Source organism: Aquila chrysaetos, chromosome 15 (genome assembly GCF_900496995.4).
Source record: "Aquila chrysaetos chrysaetos chromosome 15, bAquChr1.4, whole genome shotgun sequence".
In the NCBI taxonomy this organism is placed as follows: domain Eukaryota; kingdom Metazoa; phylum Chordata; class Aves; order Accipitriformes; family Accipitridae; genus Aquila; species Aquila chrysaetos.
Genome location: NC_044018.1, coordinates 30,490,942 through 30,513,681, shown reverse-complemented (window position 1 = coordinate 30,513,681; position 22,740 = coordinate 30,490,942). Strand labels below are relative to the sequence as shown.

General features: G+C 54.1%; 1 protein-coding gene across 6 annotated transcripts; it reads left to right on the top strand.

Annotated features, from left to right (window-relative positions):
* The first annotated feature begins 139 nt into the window (after nt 1–139).
* Nucleotides 140–22,465, top strand: RNF41 (ring finger protein 41). 6 transcript variants are annotated; one of them, XM_030036793.2, is made up of 8 exons: nt 166–267; nt 2,584–2,764; nt 3,326–3,507; nt 15,441–15,553; nt 18,618–18,889; nt 19,725–19,860; nt 20,168–20,271; nt 20,811–22,465. In XM_030036793.2, exons 4-8 carry the CDS (start codon nt 15,464–15,466, stop codon nt 21,160–21,162), a joined length of 954 nt encoding a protein of 317 aa, XP_029892653.1. In that variant the 5' UTR covers nt 166–267; nt 2,584–2,764; nt 3,326–3,507; nt 15,441–15,463; the 3' UTR covers nt 21,163–22,465. The 6 variants fall into 6 exon arrangements, with proteins under 6 accessions (XP_029892652.1, XP_029892653.1, XP_029892655.1 ...); XM_030036795.2 differs by lacking the exon at nt 3,326–3,507; XM_030036792.1 differs by lacking the exons at nt 2,584–2,764; nt 3,326–3,507 and having other exon boundaries at nt 140–267.
* The last annotated feature ends 275 nt before the right edge of the window (nt 22,466–22,740 follow it).

Genomic DNA, 22,740 nt, shown 5'->3' with positions numbered 1-22,740 from the left:
GCAGAGGGGGCGGGCCTCAGGGGAGAGATAAGGAGTATGCCCCGCCCCGCCCGGGTCATAGAGCCCGCCCCGACCAGCGAGTTCCGGATCCTTGGTGTCTCTTGCCGGCTAGAGCGCCGCTTCCTGCCTGTGGCGGGGCGGGAACTTCCGGCGGGGCGGGGGTTGCGTAGCAGCGCGGCGGGGCCGGGTGGGGGGAGGCGGTGGAGGCCGCGGCCGCCCCTGAGCCCCGCGGCGTCCCGGAGCCGGCCCGGGCCCGGGCGGCAGGCGGTACGTGAGACCGGGGCCGGACTGGGGGGCTGCGGGGGTGAGGGGGGCCGTGGGGCGGCTGCGGGACCGGGGGGGGCTGGGGACCCCCCCGGGGAAGGAATCGGGCTCTGCGGGGTGGCGGGGGGGGGGGCAGCCCGGTGGGGCCGGGGGGTGCCCTGGGGGGGGGGGGAGGCGATGCGGCCCCGGCAGCACCGAGAGCGGTGGGGTGGGAGCGGGGAGGTGGCGGGGGGCCGGGGGGGGTTACCCGGGTCTCGGGGAAGGGTCTTGAGGGCCGCTGCGGCCCTGGGCTGGGTCGCGGGGGGGTCGTGGATGCCGGGTCCGGGCTGGCAGGAGCCCGGTGCTCGTGCGGTGGAGATCGGGCCCGGCGGGGGGGTGGGGGGGGGGGGAGCTGGCGGGGGGGGGCGTGAAACCCCACCGAGACCGTGGGGGGGGGGAAGCGATGGGGAGGAAGGAGCCCCGAGAGGGGGGTATGGCCCACGGTGCGGCGGGGTCTTTGTGCTGCCGGAGCCCGTCTGTCCCAGCCTGGCTGAGCCTTGGTCTAGGGGAGAATCTCCTGGCTTCGGTCTCTGGTGGCGTGTCCTGCCCTCCTGTACGTCTGTCCTGTCCTGCCCTCCCTGTGTGTGTGTCCCCAGCTGCTGGAGCCCGAGTGGGCTCGGACGCGCTTGCAGGGCTTGGCTGGCATGTTGCTAAATGGTGGCCGAAAAGGTGGAGGAAAAAAAATAAACCCCAACCACCGTGGCCTGCGACGGTGCTGGTTCCACCTGATGATGCAGTGTCATAAATACTCCTGGACTTCAGCGGCAGTTCCTCTTCTGGTCGCTTTTGCAGGAAAGACTTTAATTGGGTTGAAAGTTGCTCCGCTGACAAATTATTTGCAGCCTCTGGGTGCTGCTGTAGTGCGGTGAGGATTCAGGCATCCTGATCCCCAGCGGGGCCGGGATGCTCCTGGGCAAGGAGTGGGGAATCCCCTGCACGAAGCAGCCGTGGAAGGAGAGCACCCGTCGCTCACGACAAAGGAATGTGGGGAACACGCGCAGCTTCCCCGTTCTTGGAGGCTTGACCTTCAGAACACATCACGCAGCCTATCTGTGTGTTTGGGGAGGATAGGGAGCAGAGGGAAGTTGGTAATTAAATGGGATAAGGCTTTATTCACTACGAGGTTTCACAAAGCAGGCCGTGTTCTGCTGCTCGTCTCAGCTGTAAGCACCTGAGCTCGGTGGCGTCTCGTCTTACAGGAAGCAGGAAGGGCCTTAGTCTTTTTTTAATACAGTTTTAAGTGATAAATGTAAAAATGTCCAAAAATGCAACAGCATCTGATAAACCTTTTTGTTATAATAACAGTAAAGCTGCCTGTGGGAGCTTCGGGGGCTGGGTGTTCATCATGGCCGGTTCAGCACAGTGGTAACGTCCAGGGGTGTTTCTGAGCTGGTTTTATCCTTGTTGCCGAGACCAGCAGATAAAACCAAAGCAGTTTTTCCAATTCAGGCTTCCCTGCTGTCAATTTTTGCAACGCTAGAGCGAGCAGAGGAGTTGCAAGAAAAACTTGGATTTCTGTCAGAAGATCTTAAGGTGGCATTTGGGGAAACTATTTTTAGCAGGATTGCATAACTTAAAAGCTGAGACTTTACCTACTGGGCAAATATTTCTTTCCCTGCGCGCGGTGCGTGCCTGCTGTGCAGCGATCCTGCTGGAAGAGCCTCTCGTCCCAGCTTCGATCCCGGCCAAGCGAGGTGGGGGTTTGAGGCGAGCAGAGTCCTGGCCAAGGGCTGGAATTTCCAAAGCGAAGTGCCGCAGGGAGGCAACCAATGTTTAGATCACCGGCTTGGTCGTGTTCAGCCTGTTGGGGAAGCCTGGGATGCGTGAGGGCTTTCTAAGACTGGCTGGGGCCTCCAGAGGGACCCTTATTCTTCCCATTTAAATTTAAAAAAAGGCAAGGCAGAGTAATTTTTTATGGGGTTGGAAAACAAGGTAAGGAGTGGTCTGAGATGTGGTGGTGGTTCTCTGTTCTCGTGACTGACTTCAGACCCTTGTCCCCAGGGGAACATGTATCTGTGTTGGAGGCGTATGGGGCTTGTGTTGCAGGCGCTCAATGGTTTCTGCACAGGTTATTCGGCTTCTTAGGAGAGTTGTAAAGGCTCTTCAGGAAATGCAGGTTTCTCTTCTGTGTGGCTGAAAGCCTGGGTTTGTGTGTGGAGGAAGAGAGGTGTCTTCATCGGGGCCCTGAGAGGGGGTGAAGGGCTGGGCACAGCCTTCCACCTCTTTTTTTTGCCATGCTCATTTTTCCTTCCCTTCCTCCCCCACCCCCGCTGTGATTAGATCTGTCCTGTCTGACCTTATGACTCCTACATGGCAGCAGCTCTTGGGCCTCGAAGAACGACATTTTAAACCATAGAAGAGGAAGGGGAAAAGATGGGCCATTGGGAACATCTCCCTGAAAAGAGTAAAACCAGCCCAGCCCTGCCTCTTTGCCACTTAGGGAGGAATTCTGCCACGGAAGGTAAATCAAGTACCTCACAAAACTTTCTCCATCTGTGCACAGGGGATGAGTTTTAAGTCCTTCCTCCACACACGTGGAGCCTCCGACACGTGAATGATTAGAGTTAGATCAGCAGTTTTACAGAGTGTTGCTTTATATATACTTTCAGGGCTTTTGGTTGGATGCTGCCGATAACTTTGAAGTCATATTTATCTGAAACCTTTGGTTTTGCTCTGTTAACAAGAAAGACTTCTATGTCTTGACGGTCCCCCTGTTGCAGCTGACAGTGCAACATGTATGGCTGTTCTCGCAGCTTGTAGCTGCCTGATCTCTACCCTGGCAGATTTACCTAGAACACTGTTCAGAGATCACAGCCTGCTATTCATGGATCTGTGCAGGTTCACAGTGAAGGACGCAGCTCTTGCTCTAAAGCTGTTAACGAACCTTTGTTGTAAATTAATGTCTACAGGGAAATGGCAAGATCTTCCTTAAATTTCAGAGGTTTAAAATAAGTCCTGCCAAACTGGCTTAGAAACTGCCCCTGCCTGATTTCTGTATCTCTTATTTCACTTGGTGCTCTAGAAGCAGAAGGGCAGACACTGAAATTCCCAGAGCACTCCTGAAAGAGTGAGGTTCCCTGTGACTTGCAGGGAAAGCCTTTGTTAACAAAACCCACTGATGAATCTGGAGTTCTGGAAAGGCATCCTAAAAGGCTGCAGAGACAGCTGGAGGCAATGCAAAGCGAACTTCAAACAAACCTAAAGGTAAAAGCGAGCTGTGAGTTGCGCTGCTCAAGCGGTCTCTGCCTGTGTTTTCTCGCTCATCAGTCAGCTTGGTGACTGGCCAACTGCTGGGGCTTTGCAGCTTGTGTGGGCTCCTCGTGGCAGAAAACAGGAAACACTTCTTGCTGAATAGGATCTGTGCTGCTCTGCTCTGAGGATGGGATTATTCACCGAGTCTAAAGAGATCCCTCACATCCAAATGCTTTCGATTGAAGGCAGAAACCCCTTTGGTCTTCTTGTGTTATGATGTCCATGTGGCAGCTGGTCTGGGCTCGCTCGGTGCAACGGTAGTGCCGATAGTCGAAGGTGGGTCTGACTGGGAGCGTGGAGGCTTGGCTGACCTGCGCAGGCCAGGCTGCTGAACTGTCTCAGCGAGGGCCTCAGGTTCTGCCCTGGGCTCTTGGGAATCCTCTCCTCCTGTTTGAGGAGCTGGGACCTCTTGGGGTGCTGCTGGTGGAGGCAGTGGTTCACGGGCGTCCTCGTGCATCCTGGGTCTGCCTTTCTGTGGCAGGTACCGGAGCAGTACATATGCCCTTGTTTAAAGGAACTGCCCAGCATGGTTTCCTTTGGGACAAGGCATCGCTTCCACTTCTGGCAGAGCAGTTAGAGTTGGGAGGGGACAGGCTACTGATGGAGCAGCGATATGGGATGCTTTTTATAACTGAGTGTGTGTATTCAGACATTTTGCTGGCTGTGACTTACATCTGCTGTTTCTGGGGGGTGGAAAAAAAACCCAAACATAAACTAGTTTAACTTCAGATTTAGGCTGTTTATTTTTTTGTTGTCTTGATGCTGTAAGAAACAAACCAGAAAATAAAAGGCTTGGCAGATCTGGGTAAAGCTGTGCTGTGTAATTCCAGCATGGCCCCAGCTGTTAACAAGTGGTTTGTTCCGCTTATCTAACGAAGGGACACCCGCCTTGCAGACCCTTGCATCCTTCTCTGTAGCCATGAACGCTCTCCAGACAAACCACTTCTTGTGGCTGCAGGGCCCAGCACGTGCGAGAGGCCCCGTCCCTGTCGGAGCCTGCCGGTGTCTCTGCTGTCGTGGATGAGGAACGTGCAGCCCCCCAAAAGTAGGCTGGGGCCAGGTTCCTGCCTCTGGGCTGTCGGTGGCAACGTCTTCCTCTGGTCTTGCTGCATCTGCCTGTAGACATGCTGGAGGCTGCGGTAGCATGCTGCGCCGCATTCCTCCGTGATCTCTGGGGTTTGTGAGATGTGTCAGAGCTCAGGCGACAGCTGGGGAGGGCAGCCAGTGCCCGGGCAGCTGGTGGCTCGAGTAGTTTTTAATGGGAGCTTGTACCCCAAGTCACAAGACCTTGTTTAGTTCCTGCCTTGGGTTCCTGGTAGGCAGGAGCTGTTGCAGAGAGCTCAAGCAAAATAAAGAGACTTTGCAGTGTTGAAATGCAGCAAGTGGGAAGAATATTCTAAGCTCAAGCAGAAAGAACAAAACCAGAAATGTGTGTTTCTGCCTGGATCTTGAACAGTTCCCCTCTGATAAACCCGGGGCATAGGAACCTGAGGCTTGGGAGGCTGCGGTTCTGTCTGTGATACCCAGACCGAGTGTATCCCCCATTCCTGAGGATGATTGGTGACAGCCCTTCTGTGCCCGGGGGGGGTCACGGGCAGGGTCTCACCCTGGGGCTGCAGCTGGGGTACTGCAGCCTCTGCAAGGCAGGTGAGTGCTCGGCAGGAGACAAAGCGTGGGTGTAGCCCTGTGAAGGAGTGCACCCCCCTCCTGTTGAAATATTTTTGGAGGAATATAATACTGTCTTGAGGGAATCTGCCACGAGGTTTCCTTCCGCGACACGAAAGTGGTGCTGACCTTTGAGTGTTCTGCTGGTTGTCCCTGTGTTATTACATAGCTGTGGGGCTTGGTGTATTATTTCTGCCCCTTTGGCAGTCCTGTCTGAGGTGTCAAAGCCCCTTCACAGCACTGTAGATTGAATTCCTGAGGTTTGGAAGGGCTTGATCTGAAGAAAGTACAGAAAGGAAGTGGCAGGAATTGGGTGGGCAGCTCAGCAGCTCCAGGTCAGGCCACCCTGTCAGAATGTCTTAATAAAGAGCAGGACCTTGATGTTCCTGAAACAATGTGATTTTTTACACACACCCCCCCCCCCCCCCCCCGCCAGAAGTCGTTGCCATGGCTTAGCAACCTGCAGCACCAAACTGTGTTCCCTGAGCTGCTTTCAGTTGCGAAGCAGAGGCTTGCAGTCAGCTGCGATTCTTGATTATGCATTTCATAGGGCTGTAGGACTTGATGCAGCACCAAGAGAGATCTTGTCATGTTCCTCGCAGGCTGAAGGTAAGGGTGGCTGGAGCGGAGCAGGGGTTTGATCTAGTCTGTGGACGTTGCTTCTGCTCATCCCACAGCTTTGGAAGAGAGCTGCTGTTTCAGTTCTCTGGCCGTGGAATTGGGGATGGGATGGGTAAAAGCTGTCTTGTGCCGAGCGTGCACCAGGGAGCAGGCTGTGCTGGAGGCAGGAGGGATGGGGCACCGCGGCATTTTACCTGGGCTGTTTGGCTTGCTTTTTCAGATGAGCCTTGCCCAGTCTGAGGGGATAATGCCCTTGCCCTGTGGCTGCACACTGGGTCGTCCACCTCCCTGTCACCTCCTTTGCTTGTGTAGGTGCAGAGGTGAAACTGCACAGTGCGATGTGAGCTTGCTGTGCTGAGAGCCACTCAGCTTTCAGCCGCTGCCTAGAGGAACTTCCCCCCCAATTTTTTTTGCTTTCCTTCTTGAGGTGGCTGATTTCCATGGTGAGCTATTCTGCCTCCAGCCTCTTTCACTTAAATCCTTTCAATGCACTGAAAGTATGGAAAACAGGATGAGTTTGTTGGGTCCCAGCTCGGAGACACTGCAGGCTGGCTGTGCTTTTTTTGGTGCTGGTAGTGTTGTTTCATGTCGTGGGATTCTGAGGTGCTGCCAGCGTTGGGCACAATGCCTGTAGGTGTTCCTGGGACTATCAGCTGGGCTTTAGTGATCCTGAAGAGCTTCCCAGAATAAGGAATGGCCTTGCTGGGTGGCAAAGCCCTCTAGCCTGATTCTGCAGGGGTTAATAGGAGCTCTTCAACATGTTGTTTGTCCTACCAAAACGGGATCTTGAATGTGGGCAGGGCCTCACAATTGATGTGTTTTCTTCCTATTATACAACCGAGAATGATTGTTTAACCCCGCTTTCCTTTTGATCTTGTTTGCCTGTATGTACTTGGGGAAAAGCTTCCTTTGACTTGTGAAAGGCTTTTTAGAAAAAATTTGGTTTGTTTTTTTTTTTTTTTTCCTTTGGAAAGTTTTGCTTTCTGGATGTGTGCTAATGTCAAACAGAAGATCAACACTGGAGGAAAAATCTTTATGGGAAGAGCTGTTAGATTTGTACTCTCAATGCTTTTGGCATTTAATTAGCAAATAATGAGTAATATTTTTGTTTTGCCTGTGGCCTCTTGAATCAAAATAGTATGTACTAAAACTTTGTGGATTACAGTCAGTCATTCCTGAAGTCTCTGCTAACTGGTTAAAACACTTTGAAGAAACATCTCCACCCAAAAAAAGTTTTAGGCCTGGGGGATATTGATTATTTCAGGTGTGGGAGGGACTGCAGGGAGCATGCTGAATCCATCGGGTTTTGTTCCTGCTGAAGGAAACACGGTTTGGAGAAGGAGTGAATTAACTCATGGCACCATTGTTCCAAAACAAGCACATTAGCTCAACAATTATGTTGAAGTGGGTGGTAACCCTTTAAAGGATTAGTAAGCAAGAATCAAGATACTAGTTGGTGTCGGGTAAATCAAACACAACTCCTTGGTGTTCCCTTTGAGCCTGGAGTGCGGCTCTGCTACGGTACCAGTCTGTGCAGAGTTGTGCTGCGGAGCAGTGCTGCTTGAATGCTGCTATATCGCAGAGCAAGAAGGCTTGCCGGGCTCTTCCCTGAAACTGGAGTTGCTGTTAGGATTGCTTCGCTGGCTTTTCCTGTGAGTGGAGCGTAAATTACTTTAAATTGCTGTCTGCTTCCTGGGTATGTGCAATAGCAATTAGAGGCCCTGTGTATTAATGCTGGAGAGGAGCAAACGAGTCACGTTTCAGCTGAGGCTGTTTGAGTGTCTGATCAATTTTTTTGGTGGGGAGGGAGTGCTCCTGCTCTGTGGTGTCATTAGTGGGGTGGTTAATTATGCACATGCCAAGCAGCTGGTGGTTACTGGTGGTGGGCATGCACGCAGAACTGGTTTGTTTTATCTGCTGCTCTTCACCAGTTACTCTTGATGGAGAAGGTGAAGTCAGGCAGGTGAAGCGACTGGCCTGGCCTGCAGACCAGCACTCTTGTCTGTGCCAGTGGTTTTTAAGTTCATGGCCCATGGATGTTTTAAATGCGTGCAGAAATTCCTGGGAAAGCCACTAAACCATGCAGGCTCATGGCACACAGTCAGGCAAGCCAGATGCCATCAAATTGGGAAGAAGCAAAAGAACAGGCAGAGCAATGCCACGAATCTGATCCTGCGGCCGCTGAGTTGCCTCTCCAGACCTCACGGGTAGCTCTGAGCATGAGACTCTGTGTGTGGCTGAGCCCAGGGATTGCCCGTGCTGGCTGGACTCTGAACCCGGATTGGTTTTGGTGCTGGCATTTGAAATCAGATCTGCTCTGTTGAGCAGCATGTAACACCGGTGAGCGCGGGGTGTGATTTTGTACCAGAAAAGTCAAGGTAATGATCAGAAAGACCAGGAAAGTCTGACAAGAGTCAAGGCTATAAACGGAGTCACCTGGAATGGTCTGGCCAAGTCTGTGGGGCTCGACAGAGCTGCTGAAGCCCTGTGCAGCGAGGAGAGTGCAGTAGAGAAGGTGGCTGGCCCCCAGCCTGTATCTCAAAACTGAGAGTTTGTTTTTTCTCGCTGCCTTTGCATTTCTGTAATGCACAGCTCTGTAACTCCCATCGGTGTGCCTTGCTGGGTGCACAACCCCAGCTGGAGGAGCCATGGGGGATGTGGCAGCCAGACTTGCACTGCTGGTGTTTCATTTCCAAAGAAACTATGGGATGTACGCTGTGCCAGCTCTTCCTTGCCATTAAATCCTAATGGGGCCTGTATCTGAGCAGAGAGCTCATAGTTCCAGATTAGGGCAAAGTTTGGATTTGTGCTCAGCCTGTGTGTCAGCAAGTGCCTGCTTCGGTTCCCTGCCAGGCCCGGCAGTGCAGGGAAGTCGCTTTGGCCAGGAATGTACAACATGCACTGGGCTTGTTTCTGTCCTGCTGTACTGTGTGGTTTAGAAACTGGGTCGCTGGACATCTAGGTCAGGCAGAGGGACTTTCAGCCAGCTTTAGATTATGCTGCATGTTCAGATTCAATATTGTTCTTCTTAATCTTCAATTTCAGACTGGTCTTCCTTTCTTGTGTGACACTGGGGTCTGTTTATAGCACTGGGCCCCACGACTGCTGAGTGGCTCTAACCTGGAGCAGGGTGGCCATGCACTGGGCACTCATCTTGAGTATGTGGCTTGCAGGGGCCCAGCAAGTTTGTCACAGCTGCTGATCGTGCTGTGCTCTAAAATGCACAGACTTCAGATGCCAGAGGATGTCGTGAGCCACAGTGAGCGGTGCTGGCAGGAGGGCAGGCGAGTAATCACCCAGGCTTGGCAAGCTGCCCCTGGCCAGCTGGGCTGCACTAACTGGGTCGCTTGCAGGACATCAACAGACTGTCGCAGCTCTGCACACTGACTGTCGTTGGGCTGGTGAATCCTCTCCTGTTGTACGGCAACAGGCTGCTGTCACCGGAGCCAGCTCTGGTTGCTGACATGAGGGTTTCCTGTGAAACTTCCATTGTGTCAGGTCAGTTAGGAGCTGCTTTAAAGCTGAAAGGCACGGACATGGGCACAGCTTCAACACTGATGACTCTTCCGTCTTCAATCTGCTTGTCAGACCAGAGATCTGGCTGAGCAGAGCCCTTTTGCCTGCGTCCTGGCGCCAGCCCTGATCCTATCCGAGCAGCCTCCTCACCTGGTCTGGGTGATGGAGCCCAGCAAAGTGCTTCAGCCAAACGTCAGCCCCCCTGCAGAGCCCCTGCGCTCCCTCCCAGGTATGGACGGGGCAGCTTCTGCTGTGTAGCTCTGTCCCTGGTCTTGTGCTGTCCCACTGGCAGTGCTGGCAGCCTCTTTCCTTGGTGTGACCTGGCCTCCTGGGAGCAGAGGCCATCTTAAATGGATGCAGATCCTGGGGGCTGGGAGCCAGTTGCTGCAAAACTTTGACTTCTTTAGGCTTCTGGATCACTTTTTTTTTTTTTTTTCACCTGGAAACTTTCCAGCAGCAGCAAGACTGCTTCAGAAACTGTGCAGCCCCCCGGAGATGTTACGTATTTACTCACAGCAGGGAAATAGAGACAACAAAGTGTGGTGCCCCAGAACACACACAGTGCAAACCAGTGAGAAGATCGCTGGTGTCCTGGCTCCCATGCTGGGCTTTAACTGCTACAGAACAGCCCCTCTTGCATCCATATGTTGTTTTCTCTCCCTTTCCTCCCCTCCCCCTTGCTTTCTGGTTTTAATTCTATTTCTTTTGGCTCACAAAGCTGATGAAATTAGGAAAGATTATTAAAAACACCATTGCTCACAGAACAGGTTTCTTCCGAGCTATCCCAGCTGCAAAGCGGCTCTGGTATCTGTTGGCAACACTTTTATTGGAAATAATGAGAAAATAGTGTCTTTTTTTCCCTGAGAACCAGGCAAAGCCTGAATGCTGGAGACTTCCAACACAGGCTAATTAAGTTTGATTTGTTTTGTTTGTTTTTAATTTTTTTAAGGGATTCTGTCTGGTCTTCTGTATTTCCACAGAAGGGATGGGCTTCCCTAGTGAACTGGCACCAGATACTGGCTCAGAAGAGGGGCTGGCTGTGTGGATCTGCTAAAGGAGGGCAGGCAGCAGAGCTGGCAGATGCTGCCAGCAGCTGGTGTCCCTGGGGAGAAGCTGGACACCTTTGTGTTTGAACACAAGGCCCTGGGGTGGTCGCTGCTCTTCATCCAGTCCTTGGCTTTACTGACCATTGTGCTCTGATTTTTCCAGGCGTATTTTTTGCCATGTGTTTAGTAGGTAGGTGCTGGCTCTGCTCCTGTGATCATGTTGTTCTCACTGTTGTCATTTATTGTCTGCCTTGGATTGGGTTGGTTTATCTCAGTGAGCTCTAGCTGTGAGTGCAGAGTCATCCCCGTCGCCTGTTCTGCCTGGCATAGCTGTGCGGGTCGAGGTGGGTTGGTACCTCTTTCAAACCTTCACCTTGTCAGGCTCGGGGTGGCTGGGGGCCTGGGGAGTTTTGTAGCCAGTGCCTCGTTTACCTGGGTGAAACTTGCTTCCCTTCCAGTGCTGTTGTCTGCCTCTATGCTGGTCCTTGCTCGTGTTGCTCACACTCGTACTCATCAGCTCCTGGGAGTGAGTCAGTGTCTCCCGACAGCCTGGCACGCTGTTCGCATGGTACAGGTGGAGGTGTCTGCTCCTGTCCTGGGACCTGCAGCCAAGAGCGTGCTGTAAGATCTCGTGGAAGATGCTGCTTTCCCAGCAAAGCTGTCTAGGGCCAGGCCCTTTCCAGGTTGCTCTGGATCCTTGCCCATGCCCAGGTGTGCTTGTAGCCTGAAACAGCTGTTGACCAAGGAGAGCTGGCTGTGTGGGTGAGCAGGAGCATGGAAGTACAACCCTGCGAGCCCCAGATGACTCAGCCTCCTTGTGCCGGTGGAATGGAGAGCTCCTTCGGAGCCGGTAGATGCTGGCTTGCTCCACAGACTGTGCCTGGAGCAGTCAACCAGGCAGAAAGCTTGGCTCAGCCGGAGTGTCTGGGATCCAGCGGCTCGAACATATTGTGGCAAAAAGGAGGGAACATGTGAACATGTGCTCTGGGGGCTGTGGAACAAATCCTCGGGCTCCCATGCTGACTTTTTCTTTTTTCTTTTTTTTCCAAGGAGGAGGGGGAGCTTTTTTTAAGCTATTAATTTTCCTTTTGTCAACAGAAAAAAATTTTTCAGCAATTTTCCTCTGGGGGCAGGAACAGTTAGTTATCGTGCTGGAAGACAGCACAATATTACCACGGAAATCTTATCTATATGCTTGCTGCTAACATGAAAGATGGGCAGATAAGCTTTGGGTCAGAGGAGCCCCAGCCTTGCTCGCTGTGATCCTGTACCACCATTTGAAGGACGGAGGTAAGCTCATGCCAGACAACTGAGTGAAGCCCCTGTCTGCCCAAGATTTGGAGCAAAACTGCAATGCGTTGGGTATGTGGGAATGAATGTCCTGTGACCAGAGTAGGGGGAGTTGACAGTGATGGTCTGCCTTAACTTTTAGATGTCATGTTTGCCTATTTAAATGGCGGGTTTGTGGGGAGGATGGAAGAGCTGCACAAGTCGGGGCTTGAGATGAGATGCAGTTGGGGAGCTGGGGAATCCCTGCCATGGCGATGAGACAGGCTTGGGGCTGTCCTTGGTGCAGCACTGCTCTAACCAGCTGGGGAGTGAGTTGTTGCCTTCCTCTTTCCTGTCCTCTACTTCCCCAAGGGCTTATTAGGAACCTTTGTCTCTGCTGGTGGATGCTGAGGAGGCTTTAGGTAAGGGTAGGAAGTCAAAGTGCTTTTGACTTGTTAATTACTGATCCTCTCTGATACCATCAAGCCCTTGTTGCTATGTAGATCTCTTCTGTGTTGAGCAGTGTGCATGCACTTGAAGTCCCCAGGCCAAGAAGATGACAATCTACAAAGACAAGGCAGGAGCGTGATGACAGGGGTAGTAGGGAAAAAGTGACTTATCCCAGCTTTTCTCTGTAATTTGGGCTAAAGCCCAGTTCTGTGACTGGCCTCTGATCTGTGCGAGCTATCCCCTCTCCTTGCCCAGCCCTAGGGAGGCTGATGGTGCTGGGGTCAAGGAGCTGTGCGTATTTGGAGAGGGCAGGATTGGGAAGCTCATTCGCTTAAATCAAGTATAATCATAGGTGGCAGTTGCTGTTTACTGGAGAAGCAATTTCCTGTAACTGGGTTTGTCTGGGTTCCTGCTCAGCCTTCACTCCCCTGTATTGTGTCTTGCCCGTGTTGCAGATGGTTTGGCTTGACTTCACCCTGGTGTCTGACTGCCTCTGGAAGCCCTTCCAGGAAAGGTATTTTCTTTGTGCTTCGGTTCAGCACATGATGGATCCCCGCAGCCTGCAAATCATTGCTCTTGCTGAGTAGCACTGCACAAGTAGGGCTTGCTCGTATTGGCTGTGTGATACCTTCTTTGGGGCCATCCTGCAGGTTGCTGAGCCCAGGGAAGAACGAGTGTATCCAGTATCCTGCAGGGCCAGGTCAATAATTCACCTCTGGATCTAGCAGGAGGGAGATTGGGTTGCCAGCTTCATCTCACTCGAGCCTTTGCAGACACTTTCAGCTCTCCTGTTTCTGCTTCGTGATAGCAGCAGGGTGCTCCTTGCTGGCAGAGCCCCACAGATGATCTCTGGCAGAAGGGGGAACAGCTGGGTCAAGGAATGAGAAGAATTCAGAGGCGCTCAGACTCGTGCAGGTGCTGAAATTTTTCTGGAGCAAGTTTTGATGTGGCTTCTGTTTGGCAGATGGCAAGGCTGGCTTTCGGTGTTCATGTTTTGCCCTCCGCTTGGCTCTTTCCTGAGTGGATGTGAAGATGTTTAGTGTCTTGCCCCACTGTTTGTTGGAAGGATGACGTTGGAATTTGGAAGTGTGGAAGCAAAAGACAAAGAAAGCTGAGTTGCTAGAGAGTGTGGTTCTGAAGAAGCGGTGCCCAGCGCAGTTCTACTTCAATACCTGAGTGCTTGTGCAGGAGCAGGTGCTGTGTCTCCTGAGCAGAAGGAGAGGGCAGGCTGCTCGTGGAGTTGCTCACACATTCAGAGGCACGTTAAGACACCAGGGCATGAACCAGTGCCTGAGCACTGAGCAACAGAGAAGGTCAGTGTGGTTCCAGCTGCAAAGTGAAGCACCTCAGTTGGGGACTAGCAGGCTGCATGGGTGCTGTGGCTCAGCTGGCAGCCAGGAGCTGTTGTGCTGGGTTCTCCACATCCATGTTTGCCCTTCCAGTTGGTTTGAACCCAATGTAAATGTGTTGGAGGTGCTGAGACTTGCAGTGCGAGTGGCTCATGAAGGGATGGGAAGGAATTTGGGTCCCTTCCCAGTGGAGGAGAGCAGTATCTGTCCAAAGGCGTGGGAAGGTTTAAGAGCAACCGATCCTAGTTGCTCAGAGATCGGTTCTCCTTCCAGCCTGCAGCCGTTAATCGTGTTATCTGAATTGCAAACGCTGACACAGGGACTTTCCCCACCCCAGCCTCTGTCAGAGGAGTCCTTTGTCTGTGCCTGCTCTGTGGAAGCAAAGAATCCATCCACGTGTGGAGCTGATTTATTGTCTGACTTTCACAGTGTCCAGTGAGTTGATTTAAGTCCCTCCCTGCTGCCCCTTGACTTGGGGAGGGTCCCAAGGGCCAACCATGAAGCCATTGCATTACCTACAGCCTCCCTTTGTGTCCATCCATCACCTTCTCTCCTCCCTCGCTGCTCTAGCTGAGCAGACGCAGTGGTTTCCACAACCAGCTCTGCTTGCTATATCTGTCTAGAGCCAAAGCTCTTTCAGCTGTGACGAGCTGGCTGGGGAGGTACGTGGTGTTGTGCAAGCAACTCGGCCGAGGTGCAGGAGCTGGTGCTGGAGCTGTCTGGAGCTGGGTGGCCACATCTGGCTGCAGAGCAGCAGCAGGGTGAGTTCCTGCCTGCCCTCCAGAGCAAGTAGATGCTCCTGGTGTTTGCACAGCTGGAAGTGCTGCCATGCCACGGTCTCCTCACCATGTGGATGGTGGTTTCGGAGCCCCATGTGGCATCTGCATGCCCTCATACAGCTTCCGTCCCTCCTGGCTCCTGTTTGTGTTTGGGGTAGGGACTCCTTTATCTGGAGTCAAGTGCAGCGTACGGCTGTGGCGGTTTGTCACCGACTTTGATGTTGGTGAGAATGGGAGAGGAGGAGCTGGCTCTTTAGGGACAAGCCACAGAGGAACCAGTAACTGCCGGTGTGCCAGGGCAAAGCTCAAGGTCGGCCTCTGGCAGATAGTGTAAAAAGTTGGTGAATGGTGTTACCTGGGAATGCCTTCCTCAGCAGGGAGGGGTGAGGACTTGGTGCCTGAGGGGCTGCTCTCAGGGCTGCATGCCCTCCGTGCTGGAAGCAGAGGCCCCAACAGCTTTGGCGAGTCATGGGGGGCTCCTCGTCCAGCCACTGGAGCACCCAGCTGAGGTCACGCTTTGCTGCAGATGGTGTTGGGCATATTGACTCTGTGTCTGCTTGGCCGAGTGCGAAAGCCACTGGAGATGGCAGCAGAGGACAATACCTGCAGCAGGCAGCTGGGGTGCCAGGAGCCAGCGGGCCTGCTGTCCCCAGGGAAGGAGCTGGTTCCTCCGCAGCCAATGTGGCGAGGCTGGTGGGTGTCTGGCTGTACCCAGGAACGGTCCCTGGCACACATCCCACTGCTTAGCCCATGGGACTGGGCTTGCTCTTTAGAGGTGCCCCTGTGCTGTCCTCTCATCAAACCAAATAGAACTCTGGGGAAAAAACAAAACAAAACAACCAATAAAAAAAAAAAACCAAACAAACCCAAACCAAAACCCAATAACCAGCAAGAAGAAAAATTGCAGCAGAATTAGCAATAATGTGTGGGAGAGAAGCAATGCCAGCAGCACGTCAAAACGGAGGAGTTCAGCACACACAAACGGGGCTGAGACCGCTTCCCACTCCACGCTCCTCCATATGGCACTTGACTGTGAGCTCCAGCCATGCCCGGGGCTACCGCAGCTGGTCACACTGGGGGGAGAGAGCAGGAATTTGGGAACCAGGATGCTGTGAGGGCCGGGACCTGCTCTGTCCAGACACCACAGGATGCTCAACTGCTGCTAACTGCTCTTCTTTTTCCCTCCACAGGGTTCTGGCATCGGTGATGAGCAATGGGGTATGATGTAGCACGTTTTCAGGGGGATGTTGATGAAGACCTTATATGCCCCATCTGCAGCGGGGTCCTGGAGGAGCCAGTTCAGGTAGGTTTCTGTCTGAGCACTGACTGTGGCTACTGAAAGCCTCCGATTGCAGCTCCAGACTTCTAGATGCCTTGATCAGATGATGGGCGCCGCACACAGCGTGTGCATTAGGTGAGCTCAATGGATTCTTAACTTTCCTACTAATGGTTTAAGCTAACAGCACGGGTAAGGAAGCAGCACCAGGGATAAAAGTCTGCGGTTGTGTGAGTTCTGGTGGAAATGAACTAAAGTTCTGGGTTTGGGGGATGTCCTGGGGTCAGCAAGGAGGCGGGAGGAAGGGATAAGCTTGTGTGGGGTCAGGTTTCTCTTACTCTTTCATTCCTGACTCCCTTCTTAACTCTACCAAAGCTCAATGCAGCTGCATACCAGTGATGGCGTCCCAAGGCAGAGATGGCAGCAGCTATGCTAAAATCTGTCCCTTGCTTATGGCTTCATGCTTGGTTGACCCTCTCTGCTTCCCTGCGCACATGCTTCCTCCATGCTACAGAGTTGATCTGTTTTACTTGCCATTGGGAGCCTGGCTCGGCTCTCCTGCCGCCAAATGTAGCTTGGAGGATGGACAGACCACAGCCCTGGTACCAGCACGCTGCTCTGCCCGGGCCTGGCACAGCTGGGTTGTTTGGTGGATCCTCTGGCTTACTCTGCAGCTTGTGCAGCTGCTTGGGGAAGGAGGGTGTGCACGGGGAGCTGCTGCTTCCACTCCTCCCTCCGCTTGCTGTGAAGCGGAAGGGCTGTTGGACGGGGCTTTCCTGTCAGCTCTGTTATTACAAGCTCTTCCAGTGCAGCGTTGCTCCAGAGCACTGGGTAGTCTCCAGCCCTCCTGTGCCTCTCGGTGCTGGAAGGGCTGGATTTGTCACTGTGTCCTACGAAGCCCTGTTACCTGGGGAGAGGTTAGTCGGGGCTTTTTCTAGCCCCCTCACCAGTGCTGACCAGACTGGAGCACTGCTGGCTGAGTGGAGCTGGCTGCTACGTGGGACTTTGTCCCCTCCGGTCCCTGGCCCTTCCCTTCAGGGTCTGCATGCCACCAGAGGCATTCCTACACTGGCCGAGCTGTGGCCATGTGCTGGGTAGCTCAGTACCCTCTGTGTAAATCCAGCTTCATTTGAAATAAAACGGATTAAAATAAAACTGAGCTAATCTGAAACGTGTGCATAATTATTGCAGTTTCATCACTTAATAATGAAACACCTCACAAAAGCTGTGGTTTTTGCTGTGCTGGTAAGCTGCCCAATGGGGATCCCAGAGAGGCTGGAGCTGTGTGCTGTAGCCCACCCTGTGCAGGTGGACTGGGGGTGCATGGAACTGCAATCTATTGTAGTTAAAATCATGGTTTGCACCTTCCAGCTATGTGAATCTGTTATGTCAAACAAGCCTTGATTTTAAAAAGTCTGTCAACATGTGAACACGATCACAGGCCATTGCATAAAACAGAGGGAAAGTTGCAGCTTTCTTAAGCAGGTTTATTTAAATCTTCTTTTGAGAATGTGATATCACAAATTCGCTTGTTCCCAGGCTTTTCTCAAGCGTGTTTAACAGCCTGTCTGTTGGATGCCAGCCCTCCTGCTCCTGCCAGCACCACAGTAACTGGAGTTGTGATGAGGCTGAGTTTGTAGCTAGGCACAAGCTGTGCCCTCTGACAAGCCTTGGTTTGAAGGGAGCAAATTCCTGAGGACTCTTTCCTTGTTCCTCCCTTCCAGCGCAGTCCCTCTGCCTGGTCAAAGCAGGGCCATCTCCAGTGATACCTCAGAGGGCTCAGGGCTGTATCCAGCCCTAAGATTTCAGTATCTCCAAGGATGGAGATTCCCCAGGGCCCATCCCTGCGTTATGGGCACAGAGTGACCCTCTGTGTGCAATAGCCAGTGAAACTGGTGTGATTCATCTGTCGCATCTCCAGTCTGCACTTGGTGATGCTGGGGTACCCTGATCACTAAACTTCAGTGGGGTGGGCATTGGCTTAAGAGGATAAAACACCACAAGGGGAGCAGAGAGGCTGGCTTTGTGGCAGGCAGTGGAAAGCCGAAGCCTCGTAGAGTGGGACTTCAGGAAAACGCGAGGGAGAGGAGGGGCTGTACCTGTGCCAGAGCTCAGCACGTGCTGCCTTGTCTGACGCAGGCTTCGCTGCCTGCTGGCTCAGAGACACTGTGCTGGGCCGGTTGGCTCAAGCTGCGTCACCACAGGGGCTGCACTAAAACTCCCCAGACGGTCCTGTAGCTTGAACGGGTGAATCCTAACCCACTGTACATCCTGTAATCCTTGTCTGCCTTTGTTGGCTGGTATGAGGCAGCCTGCAAGGCACTGTGTGCTGGGGGAACAGCTTGTAAGTGAGATTTAGCCCTGAATGCGTCTGACCTTCCTGTAACTCCGGGTTTCTGCTCTGTGGAAGAAAGCTCAGTGTTGTCCAAAGAGCTGGCATCTGTCCCGCTCCCCCTCCCCAGTCTTAATACTCTTTTCAGTTGCAGCTTGAACGCAAGAGCAGAGCCCAGCTGTGTAAATACAGTGAAGTAATGTTCTAATCTGCCCTGGAAAAATGTTTAAATTTAGCATCCCAATCTGTCTTGCCCCCTCAGCCCTTTCAGGAGGCAGCATTACCTGGGATGGAGCAGAGTAGGAGCACTGCTCTGAGGGGTCCATGTCCTGTCCCAGGGAGCTGATCTGCTTGCAAGACACCATGTGTCGGGGGGGAGGTCAAAGAGAGTACCTTGGTGGGACTGGGCATGCAAATTAAAACTGGGGTGGATGAAGGTGGGCACCTGCTTTTCCAAGGGAAAGGGAGGACAGCTCTGCAGCAGTGCCTCTTGTGTTGTAGCGGAGGGTACCGTGTGTGGCTCTGGTCTTTACAGGTGTGGCTTTTGGTGTCTCATTCCCTTGCGTGGGCGTTGTGCCTGCTTGTGTAATGGAGGTGCTTCTTCGCTTTGCTTTCCTCGCCCAAGGCAGCACATAGCTGCTGTGCACCCCTTGAAGACGGAGAGCCTTTCTCTGGTCAAGGTTGTCCTCCACACACGAGCCAGCAAACGCTTTCCCACCGGGTCTGAATAACACGTGGCTGTTCTCTGCCCCTCCGCAGGCTCCTCACTGCGAGCACGCCTTCTGCAATGCCTGCATCACCCAGTGGTTCTCCCAGCAGCAGACGTGCCCTGTGGACCGCAGCGTCGTGACGGTTGCCCACCTCCGTCCCGTCCCGCGGATCATGCGTAATATGCTCTCGAAGCTGCAGATCACTTGCGACAACGCTGTTTTCGGCTGTACGGCAGTTGTGCGACTTGACAACCTGATGTCTCACCTCAATGACTGCGAGCACAATCCAAAGCGCCCGGTGACTTGCGAGCAGGGATGCGGGTGAGGATGGCCTTGGGGGGCTCTGCCACAGAGGGTGGGCAGAGCAGGAGCCACAGGCTCAGGGAAGGAAACCGGGGTTTGGTGCCTGACACCCTTTTGCCCCATGGGTGCAAAGCTCTGGGGGTGGCAGGGCTTTGAAGGCCATGGTGCTGCAGAAAGGGTTGGGAAGGATTTTTAGTCAAACCCTTTTCTTCTTAAACTTGGTTCAAAGTCCCTGGCTCTTCAGCTCATTGCTGGGGCTTAGGTGTCGGTTGGCTGCTGGAAATGGGGTACCGGAGCCTTTGTGAATCCACCCAAAGCCATTCCAGCCCCCTGGCACAAGTTCCAGCATGAGCTCTGCTCCCTCCTACGCATCACCAAAAGCCGGGAGCGGTGGGTGGCTGGTCTGGCCTTGGCAAGTGTGCTCTTGGTGCCGATATCCTTCCCACTCACGTGTTGTAAGCATCCAGCCAGGTGGTGACTGACTGTTGGCTTGGAGACTATCAGATCTCCTTGGATGAAGTCAGAGACTGGATCAGGCCCATGGGCTGCCTAGTGTGGGACCTGATTCTGAGCCCTGATCACTTTGGAGGAGGAAAATCCCCATCGCCTGCTGACCGGTGGTGGTTTGTTCGCATAGCTCTCCCCCAGACCGTTTGGCCTGGCCCTGAGACACAGCAGGGAATGGGCCTTCCTACACCTATCGGAGGTTACGACACTGGGCTTCCCGAGCCTCTTGGCAAGTCCTCCAAGACTGGATTTGTTCTGGAGACTGTTTACGTGCTTACACCAAGTGCTCTGGTCTGTAACTTTCCCTAACATGGGGCCTCCACCTTTTTTTTGTAACGCTCCACAGCTTGGAAATGCCCAAAGATGAGCTGCCAAACCACAACTGCATCAAGCATTTGAGATCTGTGGTGCAACAGCAGCAGACGAGAATCGCCGAGCTGGAGAAGACCTCGGCAGAGCACAAGCATCAGCTGGCCGAGCAGGTAGGTCCGTGTGTGCAAGGGGCTGTCTCGCAGCAGGGTCTGTCATGGGAAGGGTCAGTCTCGCCTGCTTGGACACCAAACGTCAGAAAAGCGTTGCGGACGAAGAAAGCGGCTGCAGAGCAGCCCGAGCTGAGTGCAACCGGGGCTCTGCTGCTGTTCTGCACCTGTCGTCCAGCTGCTGGGACAGTAGCTGAGCCGACGGGCGGGGATGTGTTCCCCCTGCCGCTGTGCTGGGGTCTGGTCTCATGGTGGGTAGCTGCAATGCTGATTCCTTTTTGCAAACCCTGCTCTGTCCTGCCTGTTGCAGAAACGGGACATTCAGTTGCTGAAGGCCTACATGCGTGCCATCCGCAGTGTCAACCCCAACCTACAGAACCTGGAGGAGACCATTGAATACAATGAAATCCTGGAGTAAGTGCTGGTTCTCATGCTGATTGGGGAGGAGCTGGGGAGCCCTGCGTTGGGGTGCAGGTGGAGCTGGGCGTCTGCCAGCTTCGCTGATGGATTTGAGAGGGGGTGAAGTGCCTTCCGAGGCAAGAAGAAAATGCTTCACAAAAGCAAGGGGGCAGTTGCAGGGTGTTTGTGCTGGGGAGCAGCACGTGAGCTGCTTGCACAATGGGTTCGGAGCATTTTTATTCTTCCACCTGCATCCTGCCCATGAGCAGGAAGCTGCCAGATTCCTTCCTCCTTGTGAGAAAGGCGAGAGGAAGCAGCTTCTCATCTCATCCTTTCTTCCCCTCCCTCTGGGGAGGGAGTAGCAGAGCTGAATGCCGCAGCTGGGTCCCATTTTGGGATGAAAACGGGAGGGATATGTGGGGAAATGGAGGCATTCCCCATCCAGCTTTGTTCCCAAGTGTGGAGCACACCAGAGGCAGAGCAATTCCCTGCTTTTGGTGGGAGCCACAGAAAATCCACAACACTGACCACTTTGTCCCCGTGTCTGTCACCAGGTGGGTGAACTCCCTGCAGCCGGCCCGGGTGACGCGGTGGGGTGGAATGATCTCCACGCCGGACGCGGTGCTGCAGGCTGTCATCAAGCGCTCGCTGGTGGAGAGCGGCTGCCCCACGTCCATCATCAACGAGCTGATCGAGAACGCCCACGAGCGGAACTGGCCGCAGGGCCTGGCCACGCTGGAGACCCGCCAGATGAACCGGCGGTACTATGAGAACTATGTGGCCAAGCGCATCCCTGGCAAGCAGGCCGTGGTGGTGATGGCCTGCGAAAACCAGCACATGGGCGAGGACATGGTGCTAGAGCCGGGACTGGTGATGATATTTGCACACGGAGTGGAGGAAATCTAAGGACTTTCAAAGAGAAACGCTTCGTGATGACGAGGGAGAGGAGGGGGAAGGTGTAGAGGTGGAGACTGGGGGTAGCTGGTCAAAACTGCTGGTGTTCCCTAGTCACCGACATGGTTTTCTTAGGGCACCGTTCCCTCAAACCTCTCGCTTCCTAGCTGAAATGATTCAATGCCTCTGGTAAATACTGCTCAAACACTTGGCCCAGCAGTGACCACACACTGCAGCCCCTCCACGTTCGCCCCTTGCAGATCAGCTTCTCCCGTTCTATGTCTTTTGAGGAGAGAAGGAGCAACTGCTCCACACGTACTGCCAGACTCCTCAGACCCAGCCTGCGTTTCGGGTGCTGGTGCCTCTCCCAAAGCCCGGCTCCTGGTCCAGCCCAAACCTAGAGGCCTGGCTCGGCTCTTGCTGTGAACGGACCCTGTGGCCCCTGGCAGCTCTCGCTTATCCGGTGGCCGAATCCTCCTTGGGCTTTCTCTCCCTCTGTGGATTTTCTGCCTCGCTCTCTGGCGTCTCTCTGCCGCCGTCTTTCCAAGCCTTGCCTCCGACCTTCCAGTACGGCGGCAGCAGCGGGGTCCACTCCCCCCTCCTCCTGCGGGTTGGGGAAGGGGCTTGGCCGGGGGAGTCCCTGAACTGGGCGCTCACCCCCCAGGGTCCTGCTCGACCCTGCAGCCGCCCGGAGCCAAACCAGCCGGGGATGAGCCCCCGGCACCCGCCGAGGGCTTGGGCCTTCCGCCGCACGGGAGGGGCTCGGTGTTGGGGACCAGCCTTTCCCCCCGCCGGCACGGCACCCTGCAGACCTTGGGCCCCTCTCTCCGTGCATGCCCCAGCCCCTCTCCTCCCTGGGAGAGGCTGGATCCCCACGCTCGCCCCCCAGTCCCCCAGCTCGCAGCCCCCCAAGGCGTCTCCCGCCCTCCCACCTTGACCCGAGACGCCGTCCTGCCCTGTGTTTGCTGGTGTTTGGCTCCGCTTCCTCTGCTGTTACTGCTGTTAGTTTTCCAGACACTTGTGATTGTGGTTCTGTATTTTTTTAATTTGTACTTTTTTTGGCCTTTTCTTGTTTTTATTCCCACTCCCCCTTTCTTATTTTATTTTTGAAGTACCGTGGACAGGTGCCTCAGAACCTGGTTACGTTTACTTGTTGGGAACTTAATTTATTTGCATTTGTTTTGTTGTTTTTTACAGTACTTTCTCCTCCGGTGTCTGTACCGCTCGGATCCGGCCGCAGCTGGGTCCGGTGCCCGGCCGGCCTGGCGGGAGGCAGGGATTTAAGTGATCAATAAACAGCGTTCTGGTTGCTTTATCGGTGTCTCGGTGCCTTGGGGGGTCTGCGCCTGCTCCCCAAAACCCCCTGCCAGGGGGGACCCGGGGGTGTTTGGCAAAGGGGCTCAGTCCCATGTGAAAAATGGGTGGATTTGGGGGAGTCCTCCCCATCTCGGGGGGGGAGGGCCGTGGGGTCCCTCCTGTCTCTTTGTGTTGCTGAGATCAATAAACGCCTTTCCTGGGTGCTGCCGCTGTGGGTCCCCTCGGCTGGGAACCCCCCCCCCCCCCCGGGAGGGACAGGTCCTGCCACGGGGC

Bases quoted from the DNA above. Each gene is read 5' to 3' on its own strand.
- RNF41 (XM_030036792.1), top strand. From the start codon at position 15,464: ATGGGGTATGATGTAGCACGTTTTCAGGGGGATGTTGATGAAGACCTT. The intron at 15,554-18,617 runs GTAGGTTTCTGT...GCCCCTCCGCAG, and splicing joins TCCTGGAGGAGCCAGTTCAG to GCTCCTCACTGCGAGCACGC. The intron at 18,890-19,724 runs GTGAGGATGGCC...AACGCTCCACAG, and splicing joins ACTTGCGAGCAGGGATGCGG to CTTGGAAATGCCCAAAGATG.